At 33.5% G+C, this 24,523-nt stretch overlaps 2 protein-coding genes across 4 annotated transcripts; both read right to left on the reverse strand.

Moving 5' to 3' along the window:
* Nucleotides 1-3,652: 3,652 nt before the first annotated feature.
* LOC110655995 (aspartic proteinase) lies at nt 3,653-8,939 on the reverse strand. Of its 3 annotated transcripts, none has more exons than XM_058130476.1 (14): nt 8,679-8,939; nt 7,848-8,225; nt 7,694-7,754; nt 7,182-7,276; nt 6,846-6,958; nt 6,591-6,759; nt 6,446-6,485; nt 6,244-6,308; nt 5,536-5,649; nt 5,313-5,377; nt 4,977-5,133; nt 4,724-4,843; nt 4,179-4,267; nt 3,653-4,052 (listed from the first exon to the last, which is right to left on the reverse strand). In XM_058130476.1, the coding sequence occupies exons 2-14, from the start codon at nt 8,217-8,219 to the stop codon at nt 3,968-3,970; spliced, it is 1,545 nt and encodes a 514-aa protein (XP_057986459.1). In that variant the 5' UTR covers nt 8,220-8,225; nt 8,679-8,939; the 3' UTR covers nt 3,653-3,967. The 3 variants fall into 3 exon arrangements, with proteins under 3 accessions (XP_057986459.1, XP_057986457.1, XP_057986458.1); XM_058130474.1 differs by lacking the exon at nt 8,679-8,939 and adding an exon at nt 8,573-8,605; XM_058130475.1 differs by lacking the exon at nt 8,679-8,939 and adding an exon at nt 8,471-8,497.
* Nucleotides 8,940-12,800: 3,861 nt separating this feature from the next.
* On the reverse strand, nt 12,801-16,184 carry LOC110655994 (probable WRKY transcription factor 31). Its single transcript, XM_021812498.2, has 6 exons — nt 14,960-16,184; nt 14,770-14,868; nt 14,453-14,638; nt 14,007-14,372; nt 13,792-13,905; nt 12,801-13,686 (listed from the first exon to the last, which is right to left on the reverse strand). Exons 1-6 carry the CDS (start codon nt 15,314-15,316, stop codon nt 13,030-13,032), a joined length of 1,779 nt encoding a protein of 592 aa, XP_021668190.2. The 5' UTR covers nt 15,317-16,184; the 3' UTR covers nt 12,801-13,029.
* Nucleotides 16,185-24,523: the final 8,339 nt, after the last annotated feature.

A 24,523-nucleotide genomic window follows, 5' to 3' on the forward strand; every position in this document is an offset into this window, starting at 1 on the left:
TTTCCATTGTCTCTGATCGTGGTACTCAGTTTACTTCTCGATTTTGGAAGAATTCCAAGAAGCTTTAGGAACACGAGTAGACTTTAGTACTGCTTTTCACCCTCAAACGGATGGACAGTCAGAAAGGACGATACAGACATTAGAGGACATGCTTCGTGCATGCGTTATGGATTTTGGTGGCTGTTGGGATCATCATTTGCCTTTAGTGGAGTTTGCTTATAATACGATTATCGTGCAAGTATAGAGATGGCTCCATATGAGGCATTATATGGTCGAAAGTGTAGGTCATCGGTTTGTTGGGATGAAGTTGGAGAAAGAAGGCTTACTAGGCCAGAGTTGATACAATTTACTTCAGAGAAGGTTCGACTAATTCGTGATCGACTTTTGACTGCTCAAAGTCGACAGAGAAGTTATGCAGACCCTAAGCGTAAAGATGTAGAATTTATTATTGGTGATCATGTATTTCTGAGAGTTTCCCCTATGAAAGGAATCATGAGGTTTGGGAAGAAAGGGAAGCTTAGCCCTCGTTTTGTTGGTCCATTTGAAATTTTGGAGAGAATTTGAGCGGTTGCTTACCGTTTAGCTCTTCCACCTGGTTTTGCACAAGTACATCCAATTTTCTATATTTCTATGCTTATGAAGTATGTACCAGATCCATCTCATGTTTTACAACCTCAAACCATGCAATTTAGGGATGATATGTCATATGAGGGGCAACCAGTAAAGATTTTAGATCGACAAATTAGGAAACTCCGGTCTAAGGAAGTGGCTTTGATTAAAGTCTTGTGGCATAATCACTCAAGTAGTGAGGCCACATGGGAGGCAGAATCTGAAATGCGAGCCAAATATCCTCACTTATTTGATTCTTCAGGTTAGAATTTTGTCTATTCATATTCGGGGACCGAATTTTTTTTAAGGGGGGAAGTATGTGGAAACCCATATACATTTATTATTTATTATTATTTTATTTTAATTAGCTAATAATAATTTAATATATTTATAAAAAATATATATATTTTATTGGATGGTCTGCTTATTTATTTTTAGATATATATATATATATATATATATATATATATATATATATATATATATATATATTATTTTTGAAAATTAAATATATATCTATAATCTGAACAACCCAGTTCAATAATAACTCTTATCCCATTCTACACCTAATAGAACTCTTGAAATATATATATACCCTAATCATCTCTTCTGCTAAACTTTGCTCTCAAAACCTATTTGTCACCTCCTTTTTCTATCAAATACTCTCAACAAAGAATCCCTAAATTTTTACTTATCCATTCATCACATTCGATTATGTTTTCAAGGTAAAAATTCTCATTCTTTATTCAATAATGGGTGAATTTGATTTTATTCTTTCATTGATTTGTTACAATTACCCTAGAACTTTATTTATTTTTTTTCTTTGATCATTAGTATTGAATTGGGTTGATCATAATTGCTGTTGGATAATAATAGATTATTATATATATATATATATATAGCCTCTCGTCCCACGACCCACCTCGTCCCACGACGTCCCGTTCACGTTTATATATATATATATATATATATATATATATATATATAAGTTATTATATTTTATTATTATTTGATATTTTTCTTTAATATTTTGGGTGTGTAGAAGATTTGAATATTCAATCAGTTAGTTGAAATTGTCTCTCTTCCATTGAAATAACTATTGTCTTGGAGGTTCCAGGTGAGTGGTAATTATAGTACATGGTACCGTTTAGTCCCTTATAAAATTTCTTAGCATTAAGTTTGTTATTAAATGAAATTTTAAATTAATATTTTAACGATTATTTATATGTAATTTTCTAGAGTTTTATTTTAATATTGAATTTTATTTCGATTTTGATTAAATAATTGATTTTGTCAACTATCTTTGCATTAGACCCATTAGGATTCCGGGAACAGGCCTTTAATGTATTTATATTGATTGATATTTGACTATAAAATTTACTGATGTGTTACTGAATTGATTTGAGATTGATTTGATTTTATTGACTCTCTGAAACTATTGAAATACACTATTGGAATTGCACTATCAGTTATTAATTGCTATCTGAAATTTTTATTGATTTTGATTGATTTGTACAAATTGATTTTCTATTTTGAATTGGTATCTGTGCCCAATATTTGTTTCTGTTATCTGGCCCCGCCGTGTAGACTATCATGGTATTAGGTTGCATTGTCGAGTCATGCATCATTGCAGTTTATGGTTTGCATTAGTATCATATGCATTGATATCTGTGAAGGAGGAAGAAGGTATCTGATACCTGGTAGCGCGCTTACCATCTGGCCTTTGGTGATGTGGGGTATCATCACCCTGGTGCACTGTACCATAAAATTTTTATTGAATGAATTTCTTTTATTTATATGTTTTATGAAGTTATTTTATTAATGATTTTGATAGCATGAGCATAATGTTATTGAATAGAAAATTTATTATGAAATTAATCAAGCGTTTGCCTGTTCCTATTCCGTTGTGTGCTATAATTATCATTCACTGAGTATTTAGCTCAAACCACGTTTTCTCTGTCTGTTATCTGTTTCAGATCAGTAGAATTCTGCAGCTAATCCAAATATTCAGTCCATTTTCTGGAGAGGGATAACTTTGATTTGTTCTCATGGTATGCCCGAATTCATGTTTTCTTGGGCTAATAATTAGTTTAGTTTATTGAATAGTTTAAGTTTTTATTTGAAATCTGTAGAGACTCCGCAGTTTACCTATGGAATATTTGTGATGTTTATTCAGCATTTTGTTTATTTGGATTTTGTCTATTTTTGGGATTAGTAATTGACAATATATTCATTCAAGATACTCTGATAAGGCTTGCATGATTTAAGAATACTTAAATTATGTGCCGGTCACGGTTCAGAATTTTGGATCGTGACAAAAATCTTACATAGTCCGCTTAAATGTGTGATATCTCCAGGTGTGGAACCTACCGTCTTCTGGTAGGGAAAGGCCTCGATTAGGCAAAGAAAACAAATTGATGCAAATGAAAGAATGAGAAAAGAGAGAATGTCTCTCTAGAGAGAGAGAGAATTTATAAAGAAGACTGGAATTCTAATCTTTTAATTAGTAATTGGTATAATAAAGTCACATAAAAGGTCATATGTAATAAGGTTAGATTGGAGTTGTAATCTTGTGACTGAGAAGCACTACAAAGGTTTGGACTGCTCTTTGGATTTACCAGTTGGAATCTCATTCACACTAATACTAAAAGTAATTGAAGATAGGATTTAGTTTTTGCTTGGTTTCCTTCCTGGGTATGGAAGAATTGTTGTTGCACATTCATAGAATGGATTCTGCCTTAAATTGTTCCAACTATATATGATTTGATTATCTAGAAAAAAAGTTCAGTTTTGTCTATTTGAGGCCAATTTAACTCGCTTGATATGAAATCGAGTGCTTATAACATTTCTATTATATTTAGAATAAGACAATATGAAATTAATTTAATTTATAAATAATTTTTATTAATGAATTCACACATTTAGTATTGTATCTATTAACACTATTTTAGTAAAATTTTATTAAAATACAATCAAATTAACTAGGAATAGGTGCATTGATATAGAAATAGAACCAACTAAAAAACCTGCTTAGAATTCAAGCTTAGTGAATAAAACATGTTCAAAATTTATTACATGGTGATGCATGATCGTCCTTGAACAAACCGAACCCTAGCTTATCTAGCCAATGATACACTGTAGGTGCAAGATACTCTTAAAATAAAGTTTGAAGCTCATCATTTCTTGAACTAACATTCACTTTTCAACCCAACGCACAAATATTTACAAGTAAACTACTATTGGTTTTAAGCTGGGGTCTACCACCCTCTATAATGCACTAGTAATTCCACTTTGAAGGTACGTAGTAGCAGATAGAAATGGAGTATCTAATTTGAGGGATACCCCAAAGTAGATCCATTTATGCTGCTTCTGCAAATCCAACTCGCAGATTGCCATAGTCGAAAACAGTATGGTATCGACCCATGAAAATATCTCCCAAGATCCTGAATCCATAATATGTCAATCAGTTCGAGCCAACCATCTCAAGAGTAGAGCTAATTGCCTGTCTACATGACAAATGTGACATGGTGTAACTTCAATTAAGATCAGGATGAAAAAGAATAAATTACCAAAGAGGTCCACGAGGAGGCGGCACATCCAAAGCAGTAAAGCCACTGATGCACTGAGCTGCTGAACCCGCGCCCACCTTGAGGATGTACTGATCAACACACAAAAAGAATGCAATAAAAGCAATGAATTAAAGTGCATGCTAGATATGAAATGAGATATCAAATATGTGCCATTGCTACCCACCATGGCACCAACGAAAAGAAAAGCAACAACACAAGCATGCACACTGTCAAAATGCCCCACAGACTAGCATTCTAAATCAAAGATATCCTTTACAGTGACAGCAGGGAGGAAAAAAAAATCGAGGACCAAGTAATCATCAACACCTCATCTTAGAGACAAGATGTTGGTTTCACCAAGATGTGCACCCACAACAATTTCTCGTATGTGACTAAAAGGAAACAAGAAGCAACGGAAGTCATTTTCTTATTTCTTTAATTTTCCTTATTGGTTACTTTTTCAGATACTAGCACTTCCACTTATCATAGAATTTCTTCAAATCCAAAATATATTCAACAATAACAAAGAAGTTTTAATGAAAAACCTCCTCTGGGGTAAGATTAAAAATTTTTCCTCCTATAGTGAAGGAAACAGTAGGCATTGAAGAGAGACTTCCACAGTCGACTGCTGATTGTCCCATTGGGTTTGGAATTCGATCACAGAGCTGTAAAAAGTATTATAGCACACCAGTCGGTGAGAGAAGCATATCACAAGCAATTAGTAAATGAAGTGTTTCAGTGTTTTTCTTGTCATTGACATGGTTAGTTATTCATTGATGTATCATGTGTTTATTTCACCTCATTGATATAGTTCAGTATACGATCTTGTGTCTGATTCTGTCTCAGCTGGTTCTGCATCCAAACAACTGTCATCTCACAGGCAGAGCACATAGCATTACCAGCAATACCATATGATTTATCATTGTTCTCATCCACTACACTCTGGATGCCAATGCTATTTAAAAAAAAGAATAGACAAACAAATTAATCAATAAATAAGCCATTTCTATATTAAAAGGTTAACGGTTTGCTGTCAAAGTAAGGTATGATAATAAGAGGAATAAAATTAAATTAAGGCATCCTAGGAGAATTATGAAATAGCTAATAAATAACACATCATCCTTAAAGACTAACCTAACACCATGGGTCCCATCGAATGTGCACAATCCAATTTGTGAGCAGATTTTCTTTGGTTGAGCCTGTCAATAAAAGCAGAACCAATAAGTCAACCTATAGCAGAAGCTGATTTCAATTTTTTCCTTTCCCTTATTCTTGTCCTTTCTTTTCTTTCAAGGTAGAAGCAGGGGTTGGTAAATGCATTAAAAGTCTCGGAAGATAATAAAATTATGGTTTTCACCTCAGCTAGAAGCAAATCCATTATGGTTTGTCCATACCGAGCAACAACAGCCTTACATTCCTGGCTAACTACTCCAGTGGCTCCAATCGCTTGATTTATCATGGTAACCACTGTCTGAAAAGAAAGTCAATCAACCCATATAATTTAAGGACAGGAAATTTGATAACAATGAACCTACACCAGTGCTAAGGTCTAAATGGTGACAAGTGTCAAAATTTAAATCTCAAAGTGTATGTGCTAAGGTGTTTTAACTTTTAAGACTCCAAGTTGAATGACACAAATGAACATGGAATAGATATCACAAAGAAGTAAGAAAAGTTATAACATGACCGGGAACCCATTAAAATATGCACAACTCCATATTCAAAATCACCATCCATGTTAGATGGCTGAATAGGAGAAGGGCCAAAAACAAAGGGGAACAAACAGACTAAATCCTTATACCAAAAGAAATTTTCGTTAAAAAAACTAGTTTCTCAATACTTATTCATTCTGTTCTTGGACCATGCATAAAACTACACACACACGCACACACGCATAAATACTTTAACTTAGTCGATGTTCTGATTTAGATAACAAGCAAAATTAGGCAGAGAAAGAGCAGGGTCCTAGATAATAAGTCAGCAAATCATGTTATATGAGAAATCAATGGCAGATTGTCCAACAGGCTGCATAAAGGTTTAAGACTTTTAAGGCATTTATTCATACCATTGGGCCCGCCAACAAGGAAGTTCCAGAGTCTGCAATTGCTGAGCAACTGCCAGTACAATACCCTGTGTAACAGTAAGCTTAAGTTGTTAGAACCATGTGCAAGAACAAGAGAGAATATATTATATCAAATCACAGAGCTTTGTCCAACTTCAATAGTCTTAGATTCTTCTTAAAAGCTGTAGGTATAAAGAGAGCATACCAGTCGGTTTATCACCGATGAGAATATCACCCATGTCAAACTACCAAAAATTTTAAAAAATAATAATAATAAACAAAATGAGGAGCCAATTGAAAAAGGCATAAGGAACATTAATTAAGCACTCCAATTAAAGGAGAAATGAAACCTGCCAATAGCCTTTCTGTGTCACAGGAACATATGTGTGCTTGCCCTTGTAATGATTTGGATCAACACCACCAAATACAATTTCACCTCCTTCCTCTTCCTCTGTATTGCGGTTAAGCCAAAAAGAAAATACTGATTCCTTGACAAGGCATTGTTTAACCATGTTGTACCTGTAAGACATGCAAGTGCCTCAACTTGAGCCCAAAACAAAGAAAATTTTAAATGATTAATTAAAATAAAAACATAACACACATACCAGACGGGCACAGCATTTCCAACTGAAATTTCTTGAAACCCAAGCCCTAGTATGCCATCAAACTTGGCCACCAAAAATGTGACACTAGGCTCTGAAGTTGCCTCAATAAATTCCTAATAGATTTCACCAAAGAAAAAATAAATGAAAATTGAGGGGAATTCCTAACAGGGGTAAGGCTGTGTACATCAAACCCTCCCAAAGCCCACAACTGTAAAATGATTTGTGCACTGGGTAACCCTTCTTTGAGGGGGAAAGTAAATAGCCGAGTACACTACAATCTAAAAAACACAATAACTTAAAGAAATAAGCAAGTAAGAAGTTGGAGAATAAGATTACCTGATCTTTTACAACCAGGTCACCAACATTGACATTATCATAACTAAAGAAACCAGAAACAGCTCCGCTACCATAGTGAATTTCAGCAGATTTCCCTACACAATGAATCATAACAGACCATTTTCAGTTTTAAAATGATTAAAACATTAATATGACCGTTGTCCTGCCACATCCATCAGCCTAGCATCCACAATGTGTAATGGGTTTAAATAATTAGCTTAGGATTATATGATGGATCACTATGCAACCTTCCTATATTTGACAGGATAATCAATCTAGAGAAAACTTGAGAGTATGGTTGTCACAGATGAACCATGAATTTTATGGTGAATTTCAACTACTTATTATTATATAAGCATGAATAAATAAAACTACTCTCATATAAGCATGAAAAAATAACAAAGGTGAGCTTACAAAATAGATTTAAATCAGCAAGCTGAAATTTCTTTAGGTAATATAAATGACAGAAAATGCATTTTAGACATTGTTAGCGGTCACAAGAGGAAACGGACCATTCTTCTTGTAGGTACTTGATTGGCTTGACTTGTACTTAGAATGGAAGTAACAAGCAACCTACACAGAAATACAAACCATAAATTGCTTTCCCACAACTGATAAATTCCATTTGATAAGCACTCATAATAATCACAAAGAAATAAAACTCACAGAGAGAAAGCACTTGGATGACGGCACCCACAAATTGGAGCTACCAGTGTCAAAGATTACAGTGAATTTCTGAGGAGGAGTGCCAACGCTAATTTCGCCGTAGTACTGAGCATCCAAGTAATTCTTCAGTGCCACAATATCAGGACCCCCAGAGTCTGCCAGATTACCACGGAGACCATACTTCCTCACAGAAGCTCTGAAAGCCTCTGCATTCTTTAACTCGAGCCGGGCAGCAATTTGACTGTTTTGATCCAATTTCATCTTTTTCAGTCCAATTCTAACCAACCCATCATTGGACGCAGAGTATGCAAAGGTAAACAGCAACGAGGCAGTAAACAGTGACAATATCACTGGTTTGAAGTTGGTTCCCATGTTCACCTAAAAAGTTATATAATTTTACTTCAGCAAATGCAATAACAGAGTTGGAAGAATCATTTTCTAAAGCATTCAAAGATATCATCTAAACAAGCAGGAATATAAAATCAGAACTTTACCAAAGCATCATAGAATGTTTCAGATAACTAAGTTCACCTTTTCCCTTTTTCCTTTTTTTTTTTTTTTTTAATTAAGTGAAGAAGACACATTAAAGAAAAATAGTGTAAACGACATCTTCATTAACTCACCTCAATTAACATAAGTTCTGCTGTACATTATAATAACAATAATACTAATAACAAAAACAACCATAATAAGCTATAGACTAACAATCAGCCGTCAATTATCACCTCAAAGCAAACACTCATTTCATCAAAGAAGCAAACATCTGAAACAAAAAGTAATAATAAAAATTCAAGCGAAACATTCAATGATATAGAATCAGACATTACGCACCGATTGTCGAAGACGAGAGAGGAATCACGAAGAAGGCAGCAAACGTAGGAGAGAATATATGAAGAGCAGAGGAGGGAGAGAACAGACTTGAGAGCAACCTGTCACCTTGTTAGACCCACGGGGCCCAGCTCAGGCTTGGATGCCGTTCTCAATTTTGTATTATCTTATTTTAAACTTTTTACATACACCGTTTAATCCTCTAAACCGTTTGATTTCAACCGTTGATCTAGGTAACCCAGATGTTCTTGTTTATTTCCTTTACCATTGCGTGTTTCGCTGTTTTAGCCGTTGGATTAGGGACCAATATCAGAATTAAGCAATCAACAATTGAGATACTTTTGTACTCTGCAACAATTAATATTACAAAAAAGAGAAGAAAAAAATTAATGAAATGATTCAATTGGTTACAGAGAAAAAAAAAAAAAAAAAAAAAAGGTGCCCATAATGATATAAGAAAGAAGTCGGTGTGATCCCATAAATTGAATAATAGAAAGGAAGCTTGTTGCCTACAAGCAATTTCTTTCATAATTATATAGATATATAATTGTTGAGTACAAGGCAGAATTATAGTTACTTCTTGGCTACCAAACGACGAAATGCTGATATAGGGCTTGGCCCATCAAAACGACATAACTGCTCAAGGAAATAATTGTAGAAAAAAAATACAATTTAATATCATATATTTTCATGCTAATTTTTGTGACAAATCGATAATTTAATTACTGCACTGTTAATATCCTAAGAATTTAGTAATTAATGTTATTAATTGTGCTAATGTGACATTTAAACGTCAGTATGCCCTAATGATATGGTGCTAATATCAGTGTGCCATGTCAGACGTGGCACTGATGTTAACATGACACATCAACACTATCTAAATTTTCTTTGTTTCTCAAATTGAAAAAGCATGAAATATAAGGTACTGAATTGTATGACCCTTTATATATATATATATATATAAAGTTAACATGATCTTGGAGAGGTGGCTTATGTCCGCTAGTGTTGGTTGTAATCTTGTTCTTGAATTATTGATCTGCCAAAAAAATGAACATATTCAGGGTGTCCACAGCGAAGCAGGCCCAAACACGATGAAATTGAAGGGCTTGTGCTTGCCACACTTCAACTTGTTCTTCACATTGTGTATTCATATTGGGCTGGCTCAAAATGTCTCTCTCTGATTTATGGTTTCTTGCATTTGCAAGCCCATGTTAAAGAAGACGTCAATTGTTTGCATAAATGCAGAGGAGAGGATTAGATTTGTTTGTGATTATTTCAGTGGGCGGACTTCTATCCATAACATTCAACGCCAACTGTCCTGTAAAAAGGACAGGTTCTTGAGTTCTTTTCACTTTTTCAATAATAATAAAGACATGAAATTGTGAATTAAAAATAGAAAACTAAGTGTGGCAGTGAAGTAATCAATTCATTTATTTTCATGGCCTTTGAAAGGGTTTACCCATTCCCCTGTTTGAAATAATAATTTTTAATTTAATTAATTTTTTTTTTATCACTTCTCATATTTAAAAACTTAATAAATAAAAAAATTCAATTATTGAAAAAAAATAAGATTTCTTCTAAAATAAATCATTTATAAAAAAAATTAATTAAATTTTCAGATAATTATACTTGATTTTTATTTTTTTAAAATTGTTTTTTTAAGTTAAAAAAAATTAAATTCTTTAATTTTAAATAAGAGAATTGAAAAAAAAAATTGAATTAAATTATTATAAAATTTTAGTTTCTAAATAAGGAGATATAAGATATAATTATATGAGAATTGAATTAATTTATTTTCTTATAAATGATTTTTTTAAAACAAAGTTATTATATTTTTAAATATAAAAATTACAAAAAAAAATTAATTGAATTAGGCACTTACAAAATTTATTGTTTCCAAACAGACAATAAGATTTACATTAGAGATTTAATGAGCTATTTTATTGTCCTTCTATCCTGTTTAGAAAAAATGAGACCCAACTTTATAATTTTCCAGCTCATGTTTGTAACACCTAAACCTAATGCCTAATTTTCTTTACTCCTTTCCTTTCCTTTCCCTTCCTTTCTCCCTTTAGTCTTGTCACCTCCACCTTTTTTAGGCTCTAGACCATGCGATTATGTTGGCCATTCTCCTCCTTTTCCTGTGCCCCACCATCCCTCAGGCCAAGCTCTCCCAAGCTTCCCTTGCTCCAACCACCCCTCTTTCGTCAAGCTTGAGTTTAATTTGTAGTTAGATGTACTTGTTATTAATTAAACAGGCAGAGGTGGATGAATGGACCGAGCCAAATAGTTGATGAAAAGCGAGTTGAACTTACTTAGATTTGGACCACCTATTGTTAAAAATGTTAGAACAAACTAATTAATTAGTTAATCTTCTTATAAGCCCTTTGAACTTGTTGTATTTTTTAAATGTGCGACTCTTAAAATGAACCTTGAAATCTTCACTCTGAAACCTTGAACTTTTTTGAACTTGACACTTTAATTAAACTAAGTAAAACCTCCACTATAACATTTCATTGAATTGAATTAAACGGTTAGAGTTGCATGAATGAACCGAGGAAAGAGTTCATCAAGAGTAAGATGGGCTTACTTGAATTTGAATCGATCAGTTAAAATTGATTAATTAGTTAACTGGTCTTCCACTCTTATATAAAACTTTTAAACTTGCTGTAGTTTTTAAATGGGACTCTTGATAAAACATAGGAGATTTTTTTTTTTTTTTTTTTTTTTTTTGTGAATGTGATTGTTTGATTGTTGAGATTTTTGATATTGTTAGAGAAAAATTATGTTTATTTAATTGTTGCAAAATTTGAGTTTGTTTGAAGTTTGATTATTTTATATATTTGTTACTTTTTTATTCTTGTTTGGAGGACAATATTGAGATATTTTTGCAAAATTTTGGTTAATATATTGTCTGTATCTTATATATTTTGAAAAACAAAAAACTCAAAATAATAAATTGGAACAAACTAAAAAATTTTAATTTATCAATAAATGGTTAAATCAGTTGTATATAATTGCCAAATGTTTATCTGTAAATTATTATTATTGAAATAATTTTATCTAAATACTACTCTGAGTCTAAGTTTGAAAATCGCATGGTTAAAATTAAAAAAAAAAATCAATGTAATTAGATTTAATTTTATGTATAAATTTAATTTAATTTAATTTAAATATAAATGTCAATCCAAAAAGAAAATGTATAGAAGAAATCTGGAAGAGGGTGGCAATTGGAGAAGTCTCGCAAATCCCAATCACATGAAAGCATATGCTGAAAACGGAATCTCCGATACCAAAGTTGAAATACAAGCCGCCTGAGCTTATTAAGATTTTTTTTTTTTAATAAAATAATATTTCTAAATGAATTTTAAATAATATATAAATATTCATATAAAATCAAACATACAATAAATAAATGACAGCATTCAAAGAAAATTGTACGGTGAGTAACGTACGGTGAGACCCACAAAGTTCCACGTCGTATTATTATATCAGCAATGCATGACCTTATTATCTTTTCTTTTCTATCCATAAATTGGCACCCCAAGTCAACAATATATCCCACCCTGTCCAATAATCTCACTTCCCCCACCTTTCCATTTCTTTAATTCAACATCACTTTTCTCCACGAAACTACAAACCAATTTTCACACCCATGATGTACGCTTGCCTGCAACTCTCTCTCACCTTCTGCATATTTATTCTTTTAAAATTTAGATACCCTAAATATTCAAAAGAAATATGTCATGGATCAAATTCCATCACCTTTATTTTAGAGAGAAAGATGAGCTAATGACATTGAAGTTGTTTTTGTCGTTCTTCAGATGAAACAATGGGGAATAATACTGCTGTTTCTGTTTTGTAGCTATGATGCAGTGCACCTCTTTTTTTTTTTTTCTGAAAAGAAAGAAAGTATTTTCAGAGTGATTGTGGTTGTCTTGGTGACACTGTTACCATTTTACGTGTCAAACGATGATCGCCGTATTTTCTTGACTGTTTGTGATCATCATATTCCTCGTCTTTTATTGAGAACTTTCATTTTTTTTTATTATTTTCTGCTTTCTTCGTAGTTTCCGATTCATATTCAGACAAATTGGAAGGAAGAAAAGCTCAAGATAATGGCAGTAGTCATAATTGAAATATTCCTTTCTTTTCCTGTATTAATTCCTAGACAATAAGAAACAAAGTTATTCATAATGAAATAATAACAAAGAAATGTAATTTTGTGTTCTAATTAATCCCTCTTTCCCCCAAGAAGAAAAAAAAAAATATGGACACCAAAAAACGAAGAACTAAAAGAAAGGACACCGAGAAACTCTAACAATAAAGGATAAAAACAATATAAGAACCCCCTCTAGTTTCTGTTGCTTGTGTTGTTGGTAATATTGCCGTTATTGTTGCTGGTGGTGGCGTTGCCGTTAGCACCACTAATAATGGAAGAGATGGCAGCAGCCAGTGCTGCAGTGAAGTTGGGATCCGCAGTGATGGCAGCCGTCGCAGCATTGACTGTGTCAACTAATGAGGGCTGCTGTGCTGGTTGCAATTGTTGGGGTTGAGATTGGTGGTGTAATTGCGAGGACCCCATTTCCTGAGACAACTGGAGGCCAGAGAATTTTGATTGGTTATAAAGGGCTTGACCAAAAACCTGGGGCAATTGTGGGGCTGTGACAGAGGCAAAATTCTGGGGTTGGCCTGCAAAAGGGACCTGTAAATGGGTGGGAGGCCTTAGGACTTGTTGTGAATTTGGGTTGTGGGTAAGGTCTAATGTTACAGTTGGGAATGGAGCTGAAGCTGAAATTGTTGCCATACTGGATGAGCATGGAAGGATTGCTCTCGCTAGCAAATTTGGGTTCATTAACCCATCTGCACTTGACATTGACCCAGAAAGTAGCATGCTTGCAGCTGCTGTTGTTGTGGATGCCATTGCCACGGCAGCTGGAGGCAAAGGGTGATTATGACTGCCTTCATAAGTTGTTATCAAGATCGTTCTATCGTCAGCACAACGTTGAACCTGTAATTTACCAAACAATTCACATATTAGTTTAAGGTATCACTTTGATTATGATTTGTAATGAAAATTTGAAAAAAAGAATTGAAATATGAAACTGTTAAATACCTGTTTGCGAACTGGACAACCGACTGCCATGGTGCACCTATAGTAGGCTCTAGGACATGGGTTTCCTTTGGCCATCTTCTGTCCATATTTTCTCCATTGGCATCCATCAGTGATCTGATTAATCAATTAAAAACCAAATAATAAATTAGCCATCCGCAGTAATATAACAAAATTTGATAAAATAGTAAACAAGGGTAGGCTAATTAATTACACACCATGGGAGCTTCTGATCGGGCTCGAACTGAGACACGAGCTTTTCTCATGGTGGCCTCAGTGGATTGATCAATACCCTTACTAGGGGGGGAATTCAATTTTTGAACCTTGCTATGATTCCAACCTTGTGATCCAGAATCAGGGCTTTCTTCTCTGCCAATTCTTTTGCCATCCCTGAAACTAGAATTCTCCTGGTTCGCACTATTTTTCACGGATGCTGTTTCCATATTGGCTAGAGGTGTGGCTGAACGGGTCCTCTCATCAGACGATGAATGAGACATTTCATCGGTCTCAGCTGAAGGGCCAAGATCTAAAAATTGTCTTGGCACCACCTCGTGCTTCTTTTCCTCAGGCTTTACTTGAACAACCTGAACATGATAAGGCAACTAAATTAGCTTTGTAACAAAACAAATAACGAGCAACCAAAGATGCTTAATTAATTACAAACCTCATGCTCTTGGTTGGCTTCAGTTCCATGGTTTTGTTGCTGTTGCTGTTGCTGCTGCTGCTGCTGCATCAAAGCTACAAGATGCATCTGTAAAGCATTGTAATTGTTGGTTACTTGACTAAGCATGTCTCTCAACCTTTGATTTTCTACATTCATCCTTTGGAGCTCTACTTGCAATTGTGCCAGCTGCAACAAGGCAAATCAATCGTTAAGTGGGTAGTCTTAAAAAATAATAATAATAATAATAATAAAATTTTCAAGGAAAAATATTGATAATCTTTTCTGGGTTGTTTCTTTATTTATATATAGTTTCTTACCTCACTTTTTGATCGTTTATCATCAACGTCCGATGATACCCCATCATCCACCGTCGACTGATCACTTCCAGTGTTAGCAGTGAGAAGGTGCAATCCAGTCTATATTTAGAATTCAAAGAAAAACAATGAATACTCGAATTTCTTGAAGATATGTAAATCAAAATCATAATCGATAAATTACCGTTCTTACATTTACATGGAGGCTTGACCTTGGAGCGGCTTCACCGTAAGAATTCTCCTTCTTGACAGTGACACATGTGGCTTTAGACTCATCATCGTCATTTCTGTTATCGCTAACAGCTATATTCTTGCTATCAGAAAAGAAGTCGACTTCACCAACAACAACACGGTTGTCATCGGCGGCAGACGGAGAAGCATGGTCATCCCGGCGGGAAACAGTAACAGGAAAGGGAAACATCTTAACGGAGTCAGGCACGTCAAGATTTTTTTTAATCTTGAAGAAAGAATCGAGTACAGGCGCAGAAGAAGGCTTGTTGAAGGAGATATGAGGATCACAATCAAGGGCTAGACCCCATCCTTTGTCCATAAATCAAGAAGGAAAGAGATCTATACAAAGAGAAAATAGAGGAGAGAAGGAAAAACAGAGACCAGAATCGCAACGCGGAAGAAAGAGAAAAGAGACGTGTTATGCGTGAGAAGTCTGTGAAGTCTTTAACCGCTGCAACTGGGTCGGCTATAAAAAGGGTTGGACGTAGACCAGAATTAGATTTGGATTTTTGAGAAATTGATGGGATTTTCATGTGTTGCGTCAGACGGTGCGTCACGAGACCTCTCCAGCTGGCACTGGGTCTTTACTCTCCACATGAATTAACGGGTTCTCAAACGGATCACCCGTTTACCACTTCACCACTTCTTTTATAAATTTAAAGAAAAATATGGATCCGGGTTTGGGTGGATATTTGAAGTGAGACCCGAACTTGAATTGTTGCGACAAAGGAGTGAAAGAAGGGGGTGGGTTTGGTCTACATTTTTCTTTAAGAAAGAGTTTTGACTCGTTCATTAATCAAATGCCTAAAGAAAAAGAAAAGAGAAAGAAATGAATCCACCGTCCCGAAGGAAGCGCCGCGTTCCACGTGAGGAAATAGAAAAAAAGGAAAAATAAATAATTTTAATTTATTAAAGGAGAAGAAGAAAGGGGCAGGCCAAGTCAACGAATTTGACGGCCCGGGGGAGGCGTTTGCGACCGGAGACCGGGTGGGGCAGTGGCCTAGTCTATGGGTGGCCCCACGTATTATATATATGACACGAGACATCACGTTTCAGATCTGCTCTCTCCGGTAACCATGTTGACTGCTTACCCGTGGGACCGAGTCGTTTGCTTTGACTTTTTAACATCTCTATCTCTCTCTCCATTTCTCGCATTTTCTCTCTTTCTCTCTTCCTTCCTGGTTTTTGTTCTTGCTGGTGCAATTGCTACCCGCAGCCAGCGATGGCCAACGTCTTGATTGTAATTGAAAATCGACAATTCTAATTTAAAATTTAAAAATATTAGAATAAGAATTGTATAACCCTTTTTATTTTTAATTTTTAAGTTGCAGAAAATAATTTTAGATCTAATCAAATCATTTGATTTCAATTTTAATCAACTTTTATATAAATATGTTAGAGATTTGTTCAGTTCATTCATATGGGTCGATTTGAATCTATTAAACGTAAAATTAAAATTGAGAACAATTATATAAAAAGTCATATACATTACTAAAAGATGTTAAAGTTCAAAAATTATATACATTAAATGCAATTCTTCTTAATAATTATATGCATAATGCAACTATTAAGCCAAAATATATCATGAATTATAAATAGTCAAGTGTGAAAAAAATGTAATAAACGAGAAAAAAAATATAAACGAAGGTATAAAGTGCGTGCAATAAGTGGTGATGAATTAGATTTTTGATCTTAATATTCTTAACAGACTATTTCAATTTATTTATAGAGCAATCTGTTTCTACAAATAAGATACAATATATATTATTGATAAATCTATTAAATTTATATTATTCATGTAATTATATAATTAATTAGTGAAATAAATATGGTGAAAATTTTAAAATTATATGAATATGAATTAAAACTCACATATTTAAATGAATATTTAATTTTTTTTTAAATTTTATTTAATGTATATTTCAAGAAAGATGATATGAATATGAAGAAAATGTAATTAAAGGTTGAGACTTATCTTTGTAACTCTCTTTTTTAAATGACAAAATAACTTTCTTTCAATTCAGTTTGATCTCCTTTGGCTTTCAACCGTTGAACATAGAAAATTATGCATGGCATCTTACCACTCTTCATACTATATTATTTACATATATAGAGAGAGAGAGAGAGAGATGGAAGAGTAAGTTTATGATTGTGTAGTGCATTCAAATTCCAACTTTGAAAGCCACCATATTTATAATACGTAAACTAACCCGTGAGGCAGGAAACAAAAAAGTAGTTGTATGTGTAATTATAACAGGAAAACTATCAGAAATTGAATTCCATCGATAATTAAATTAAATTAAATTTTTTATTTAATAAAATAATATTTATAAAAATAAAATTATTATTTTATATATATTACAATACATCTATAATTTATATCAGATTTTTTTATCTAATGAAATAAAATAAATAACTTTTTAATCAATTATTAATAGCAATTGATTTTTACATCCTTCGCCCGACATTCCATTAAATGTCAACTTTTGAAAATTTTGATAAGGTTGGAGACAAAAAGGGGAGGGCTGGCTTGCATTTGTACATTAAAATTAGAAGAAAGAAAGAAAACAATGGGTTAGCTTCCTTTGTTTACCATGACTAGCGTAGGCACGGGTGGGTTTAGTTTTCAAGAAACTACAACATATTATCTATCAGAAACTTGGAAAAACATATCGCTTAGATTGGGAGAAATGTCGGCCTGTTTTTTGACCATTGCATTCCCATCCTTTTCTTCTTTACAAAGCAGTAATTCATTTTCAGTTCACTTTATCATTAAAACAATGAATCCATTCAATTATTGGCAATGCCTATCAATTTAACCCACCCCAATTATTCTTGGGTTTTAATTTCCCACGAGTTTAATAGTTTTTACGTACGTAATTGTTGTTTAATTTTCTTGATAAATCAAACACGTATGGATTAGAATAAGAAAGCATCAAGCGATAGAAAATTTTCTCTTTGCATTGAATTGTCTTATTTAGAAAATTTTGGATGTGGTTTCTGTTCAAATTAACATTCGGCGCCCAAAGATTCAAATCTCTATTCATGGATATTGAATTACTTCATTCTATCTAGTACGAACATAAATTATATTGTTCCATTTTAATTTTCTATGAAATTTCAACTGAATTGATCTTTTCTTTTAGTTTATAAAATGTTATGGTCATAATTAAGAGCTTATATATAATTGAATATATTGTGGAGGTATCAAGAATCCAAGAAATGAAATTATTAATTACAAATGTGAACAAATACAATTATTTAGTATAACGTCATTAATTATGAAGCAGGCAGTCAACTGATGCAGCTGGTAATAATGTAATTAATGTGTAGGTTTCTTCTCTTTAATTTCAAATATCAACGACACTGCATGTGTTCTTCAACTATCCAAATCGAAAGGACTCTTTTGGTCTTCAATTACAGCTATGATTAATAAATCAATTAATTATATAAGAAGAAAAATCATCTGGGTGTCCTCTAAATTATGTGAGAAAAATAATTCAGATTTACTCTATCTCAAAAATTAACTCAAACATAATAGATTTATATGAGTATACAGACATAAATATTTAAAATATAAAATTTATAAATAATAAAATTAATATATATATATATATAATAATTTTATTATAATCATTAATTATGATGGATCTTATAATAATTAATGATTATAATTAAATAATTATATATAATAATTATACTAAATAAAAATTTATAAATACCTCAAAATTAAAGTAAAATAAATTTTAATATTATATAATAAAATAAATTTAATTTAATTTTATCTCAAAAGTTAACTTAGAGGAGAGAAGGAAGAAAATTACTATTTAACAAAAATATATTATAAAAAAAAATCAGATGAATTATTAAAATATAATTGTGATTTTTTTGTAAGAATATTAATAATTAATTGAATTACTGAGAAGGAAGCAGCAGGCAGCCATATAAAAACATAAAATGTCAATACCCGATTTCATTAAAACAATGGAGATTTTCAAGGAGGGGAGAAAACAAGAAGATAAACATGGAAGAAAAGAGACAGAGTTGACTAAGATTTTAGTTGACCGTAGAGATACCCACCCCACGTGGCTTACTTGCATGACGTAGAAATTTTGGTGTGAGGGTAGGTTTTGACAGCTCCGAATCATGGAATTTGAATACCCAACCCGCCATCCCCTAAACGCCTTTTGTTACTTTGCATACGTTTTCTCTTCTTTTTTTTCTATTTTAATAAAATAAATTTATATAATATATAATTAAATTGAAGAAAAATTTAAATTTAAAAAATAATATTTATATTAAATTTTAATTTATTTAGATTTTATGTATTAGATACTTATTATAAAATTCATTTAGATAAATAATTAATTAAATGTAAAATATATTTTATAATAATATTTTAAAATTTTTTATATATTATATTTTGAGTAAGTAGAATTTATTAAATATTTTATAGAATTATTAAGTTTTTAAAATATAATTTATTAATAAAAAATACATTTTGTGTAGATTATTACTAAAAATATGTAATCTACTTAAATAAAATATATAAAAGGTAAATTGAATTCGAATATACAACAATAATAATAATAATAATAATAATTTGATATCAATGTGAAGAACTTAAAATAGATTTTAATCAAATTTCAAATAAATTCGAACATTAAAATATTAATTAAATTCATAAAATAATTTATAAATGTAACACCCCTGATTTTTTATATATTATTATGGGGCTTCGTGTAGGTATCCTCAATTCGCGAAAATTTGACAGTTGTCCGGATCTGTGAATTTCCGGCCAGACAGACTAGCTACCGGAAAAGTCTCAGAATTGGATCGAGGTTTTGGCTACCCCACGATTGTCAGGCATCCCGAGCGCGTTCCCGAAGTCGGAATCGGCAAAGGTAAACCCGAACCTTGTTTTTTCGTAATTTTCTAGTGCTTAAATAGGATTAAAAATCCATAAAATATTCGTGGTAGCTTAGAAAATTACGATTCTTTTTGCAATAGCTTAGTAATATTGCTAAGGACCGTGGGGCAAAGTTTTATAATTTTTAGAGCTTGTTTGGGCAGTTTTTGCAAAAATGATCAATAATAAGGACTAAATTGAAATTTTGCGTGTTGTGATGGATGATTGATTTGATGGGCCCAGGAGGGGCTGAGTGATATGATTGAACTGTTGATATATGGATTGTGAATATAGAAGTGCGTTTTTAGCCCTTTTGCAGGTTGGGTAGGTCCTAGGTATAGGGGAGACTCTGCCGGATTTTCGGCACGACTTAGGACGTACTTGATCTTTTTCTTTGTTGTATTGAGTCAAATTTATTAAATATATGTAATGTAATTGTCAGGTGAGCCGGGACAGCCTTCTTCCTCCGCCCAGCCGCCACAGTAATTTGTCGTCAAGTTTGTGAGTAAAATATTAATTTTAACTGTAATTTCGATATTATTATATGTTCAGCATGCCCATGCATCACTTATATGCATATATTTATGTAGTTAAACTCTAGGCACGAATTATGTTGCATTGATAACTGTTAATGTGCCATGAGTGTTGTTGTGGTAATTTGGAGCAGTGTGCGTGCGTTGGCGTGCGTGTGATGTGGTGTGGACTATGGATAGGACGGGTAGACACGGCTTGAGTTCTTCGCTGGGACCCGGTCCTTCGGGGTAGACACGGCTTGAGTTCTTCGCTGGGACCCCGATTTGGTATTTAAGTGGAAGTCCGAGCTGAGTTCTTCACGGCACAGTTGGATTTAAGAGAGTCAGATAGGATCAGCTCCCATATACTATGAATGATGTTACAGGGTGTGTGAGTGCTCCAAATTACCTTTTTGATGCTATGATGTGAATATGATGTAAATGTTGCATTTCACTCTACAGGATTGCATTAGTTTCAGATAGTTATAGAGATTATAGTTAAGATTGATATTTTACTCTCTGAGTCGAACGCTCACTCCTGTTCAAAAATTTTTACAGGCCACAGGAGGATATTTTGTTGCGGGTTAACCAGCTTTTCTACCTCGCAGGTTGTTTATCAATATTTGTGTAATTTTAATTACTCCTAGAATTTCCGCATGTGTTAGCAGAAATTATTTGATTATGATCTGTAATATTGTTATCATGTTGGACCTGTAAACTAAATATGCTATGCATGTTTGATGGATTGGATGAGGGAGCTGAGCTCCCATTTATTTTATGTTAATAAGTATGTGGAGGGTGAGCTGAGCTCCCCAAATGACTATATATTGTGTTTACAGGTCGGGTGAGTCAAAAACTCCCCGTTGGAAAGTTCATTTATGGCGGACTCTGTCCGTTTGTTTTCTTGATATTGGGCCCAAATGGGCCTTAGAGTTGGGTTAATGAACAGTTAGGCTTACTACGGGCCTCGGGGGCTTTAAGCTGGCCCAGGTCCTAGTGCCGGTCCGGCCCATAGGTTGGGTCGTGACAAATGTGGTATCAGAGCTTAGGCTCCAGATTCATAGGGAAAAATTATCTAAGTGTTGGGAAGAGTCTACTAGGAGTCACATGCGGAGTATAGGATTACATTTCGTCTTTTCTGTAATTCTTTGTTTCTAGATTCTACGTTATACCTCGGAAATATAAGATTACCTCTTAGTGTCTTGATTTTCGTGGAGTACGTAAATGTGAAATAGAGTTAGTAGACATGTGATGTCCATCATGATGAAAAGTACTCCAAGAAATGCTATGTTTCGTCTGTATGGGTTTAAATGGTGTGCCCATTTCGTGCAAGGCACGAGTACATAAACGTGAGTCTTGAAAGTACAGTTGCCCTAGATAAGGATGAGGATACCACTGCAGGCAGTCATCAGTGGATGACCCCGTCAGAATAAGTTTATGATAATAGAAGATTCAAGAGAGATAAGAGATTAAGAGACCTAGTCTTCCAGGACGTATCGTAGTAACTATACAATGTTCTCGATGTCTGCTCTGTAAGCTGCAGATTACAGTACCGACATGAGATTATTGTGTAGAGCTGCGTACTTCCCTGTAGTGCTTATGATGAGGATTTTGCAGGCAGTCTCTGTTTTGGTACAGTAATACCAGAACAGAGTTTTATATCTGCAGAGGAGTTGTGAACTCCTGGTTAAGAGCCTAGAGCTAGAATATCGAAGGTCACAGTTGGGTGGTAACTAGAGTCAGTGACTCAGTTACCCTAGCATGAGCTAGAGTTACAGTAAGAGTTGCCATCAGACCAGAGGTTTCGGACTAGTTGCAAAGTAAAGGTGACACCTATAGAGTGAGACCATCTAGTCTTTGGTATGGAATTTTGGATGATTTTTGTAGTATGACAAACATTTTGCTTAGAGCTTAGTGAGAATAGTATATCTTGTGTGTATTAGTATGGAATAAAGTACAACCCTACTACCTAGGGAAGGTCGAAACTATGAATTGATGATTTACGGAGCTATGATATAATAAATGAGACATTAATTTGACATGGTTTTGGGCAAGGTGGTAAATGTAGTACCTTTGTTGCAGCAAGTTATGGTATAGTCCTATCTTTTCAGAAGGGATCGAAAGTTATTACTAATAATGGTGACCAATAAAATAGTGCCCCAAATAGGACTGTAGAGTGTGGTAGAGAGTAGTTGGCTCGGGTATCTTGCAAAGGATACAAGTTTCATTATAGGAATCATATATAATCAGATCACGATGGATGTAAATCCTTTAAATTGGATGACGGGTTTGGGTGCCCGGAATCTTAAGTTTTGGGTAATTGAGTAAACATGGAAAATAATAATAATAACAAATAAATAAAATTACTGCAGAATCAGTTCTCGAGGTAGTAAAGGTATTATGTAAGCTAAAGGATAAGAATAGAAATCATACGATAAAAGTATGACTGTAACTTCCTGAGTTCCTTTTTGAATTCATATTATTCAAAACAATAGTATAATCTAATTATAATAGTGTTAAGAGTAATAAATTAGCAAAGATAAATTATAGAAGGCCAATGGATAGAGAAAGTACATAATGAAAGTTTGGACAAGTGATTGCAGATACAATATAATCTAAATGCTAGTGGAAGTACTAGCTAGAGTGGTCAAAGGACCAAATCGAGTAGCAGGATATGTGATAACGCGGTAGAGACTCTGAAAGATATAGTTAGCAGGTACAGCTGTCATGTTAGGAAGAAGAATGGAACCAGGAATAGAATAGTTAAGTTCTATTTTGGGTAAGACAAAAGAAATAAATGAAAGGACAATCTGAATGGCGCATAATAGAAGGAACAAAGTTAAGATATAGGGTAGGCTAAGTGTTATTCTTGACAAGGTGAATGACAAGGATGGAGAACCCAAAATGGGACCATATTAGCAAGAATAGTGATGGAGGTATGGAATACAATAATAATGAGTAAATGCTAGAAGGTATGCGATGGTATTGTGGACTACCTAATTAGGTAGAGAAAACGAAGTTAGTAAGTAGTAAGTTGATTAAAGGTCAATCTAAGGGATCAAATAGGTATGATGATAGGAAAAGAATGATAGATAATGATACATATGCTTAGTTTAGACTTTTGAGATAGTGATAAGGTAGTTAGAGGTTCGTTATGAATCTCAGGCAAACATTGTTAGTGTGATCAACAGAATCACTTTGTAGTGAAGCAATAACGACAGGATAATAGTAGGGGTAGAACGAAAAGTGACAAGTCTGGGTGGTTATAAATCACTAGAAAGTTTAAGGATCAAATTAATGACCATAGATAAGGGTGGAATTAGTGTTGAAAGAATCTATTAGTGAGAGAAATCTTTCAGGATTCAACAAGGGTTAAGGGCACAATATAAACGATGATGGATATGAATCATAGGTCGAGTATAAGTAAAGTTAATAAATTATAAAATATTATGTCAGGAAGGACGATGGTACAGTAAAGGGTTCATGCAGATGATACCTTATAGGTAGAGCACAATTGTGCTAGGAGATGATGAAATTTGAAGAGAAAGACTAAGAAACATAGGTTAAACGTTATTATATGGACAATCGGGCGTAGTTGAATATAGAGGATATTTTCCTTTCTTTTCAAGTTTAGCTCGTGTTTTTGATTCAGGCGTTATATAAGGAGCGAGATCGAGGCAAGGAGACCTAGTTATTTGAGATTTTGATAGGCACCAATTCATATACAATTTCTGATATGAGAATGATGAAGTGCATACCTAGTGTTAAGTATGAAAGGACGATCGAGTAATGACAGGAGTTAAATTGAGTTAGCTACTAAGGCTTGCATCGCTTTAAACTATGAGCTAGATGAAGTACTATTTATGGATGAGTTTCAATAGATGAAATTGTTCTTTGATGGGTAATTTGAGGTTGAAGTTTAGAAAGCTATGGGCGTATATATGATTATATTAAGGAGAATGAACACGTGAAGTATCTTGTTTGGAATTAAGGCATGACACATATTTCCTACAAAGTGTTAGTTCAGATGGAACTTATAGTTTATGGGGCTCATATTCATCCAGGATAAGCAATTTCCTACTAAGGCTGGTAGGGAATGATAATG

Source organism: Hevea brasiliensis, chromosome 11, assembly GCF_030052815.1.
Source record: "Hevea brasiliensis isolate MT/VB/25A 57/8 chromosome 11, ASM3005281v1, whole genome shotgun sequence".
Classification (NCBI taxonomy): Eukaryota; Viridiplantae; Streptophyta; class Magnoliopsida; order Malpighiales; family Euphorbiaceae; genus Hevea; species Hevea brasiliensis.

Bases quoted from the DNA above. Each gene is read 5' to 3' on its own strand.
- LOC110655994 (XM_021812498.2), bottom strand. From the start codon at position 15,316: ATGGACAAAGGATGGGGTCTAGCCCTTGATTGTGATCCTCATATCTCC. The intron at 14,869-14,959 runs GTAAGAACGGTA...TTCTAAATATAG, and splicing joins GGTCAAGCCTCCATGTAAAT to ACTGGATTGCACCTTCTCAC. The intron at 13,906-14,006 runs GTGTGTAATTAA...TTGATTAATCAG, and splicing joins CCCGATCAGAAGCTCCCATG to ATCACTGATGGATGCCAATG.
- LOC110655995 (XM_058130474.1), bottom strand. The intron at 5,650-6,243 runs GTATGAATAAAT...CTTTCTTTTCAG, and splicing joins CCTTGTTGGCGGGCCCAATG to ACAGTGGTTACCATGATAAA. The intron at 4,053-4,178 runs GTAATTTATTCT...TTATGGATTCAG, and splicing joins CCTCCTCGTGGACCTCTTTG to GATCTTGGGAGATATTTTCA.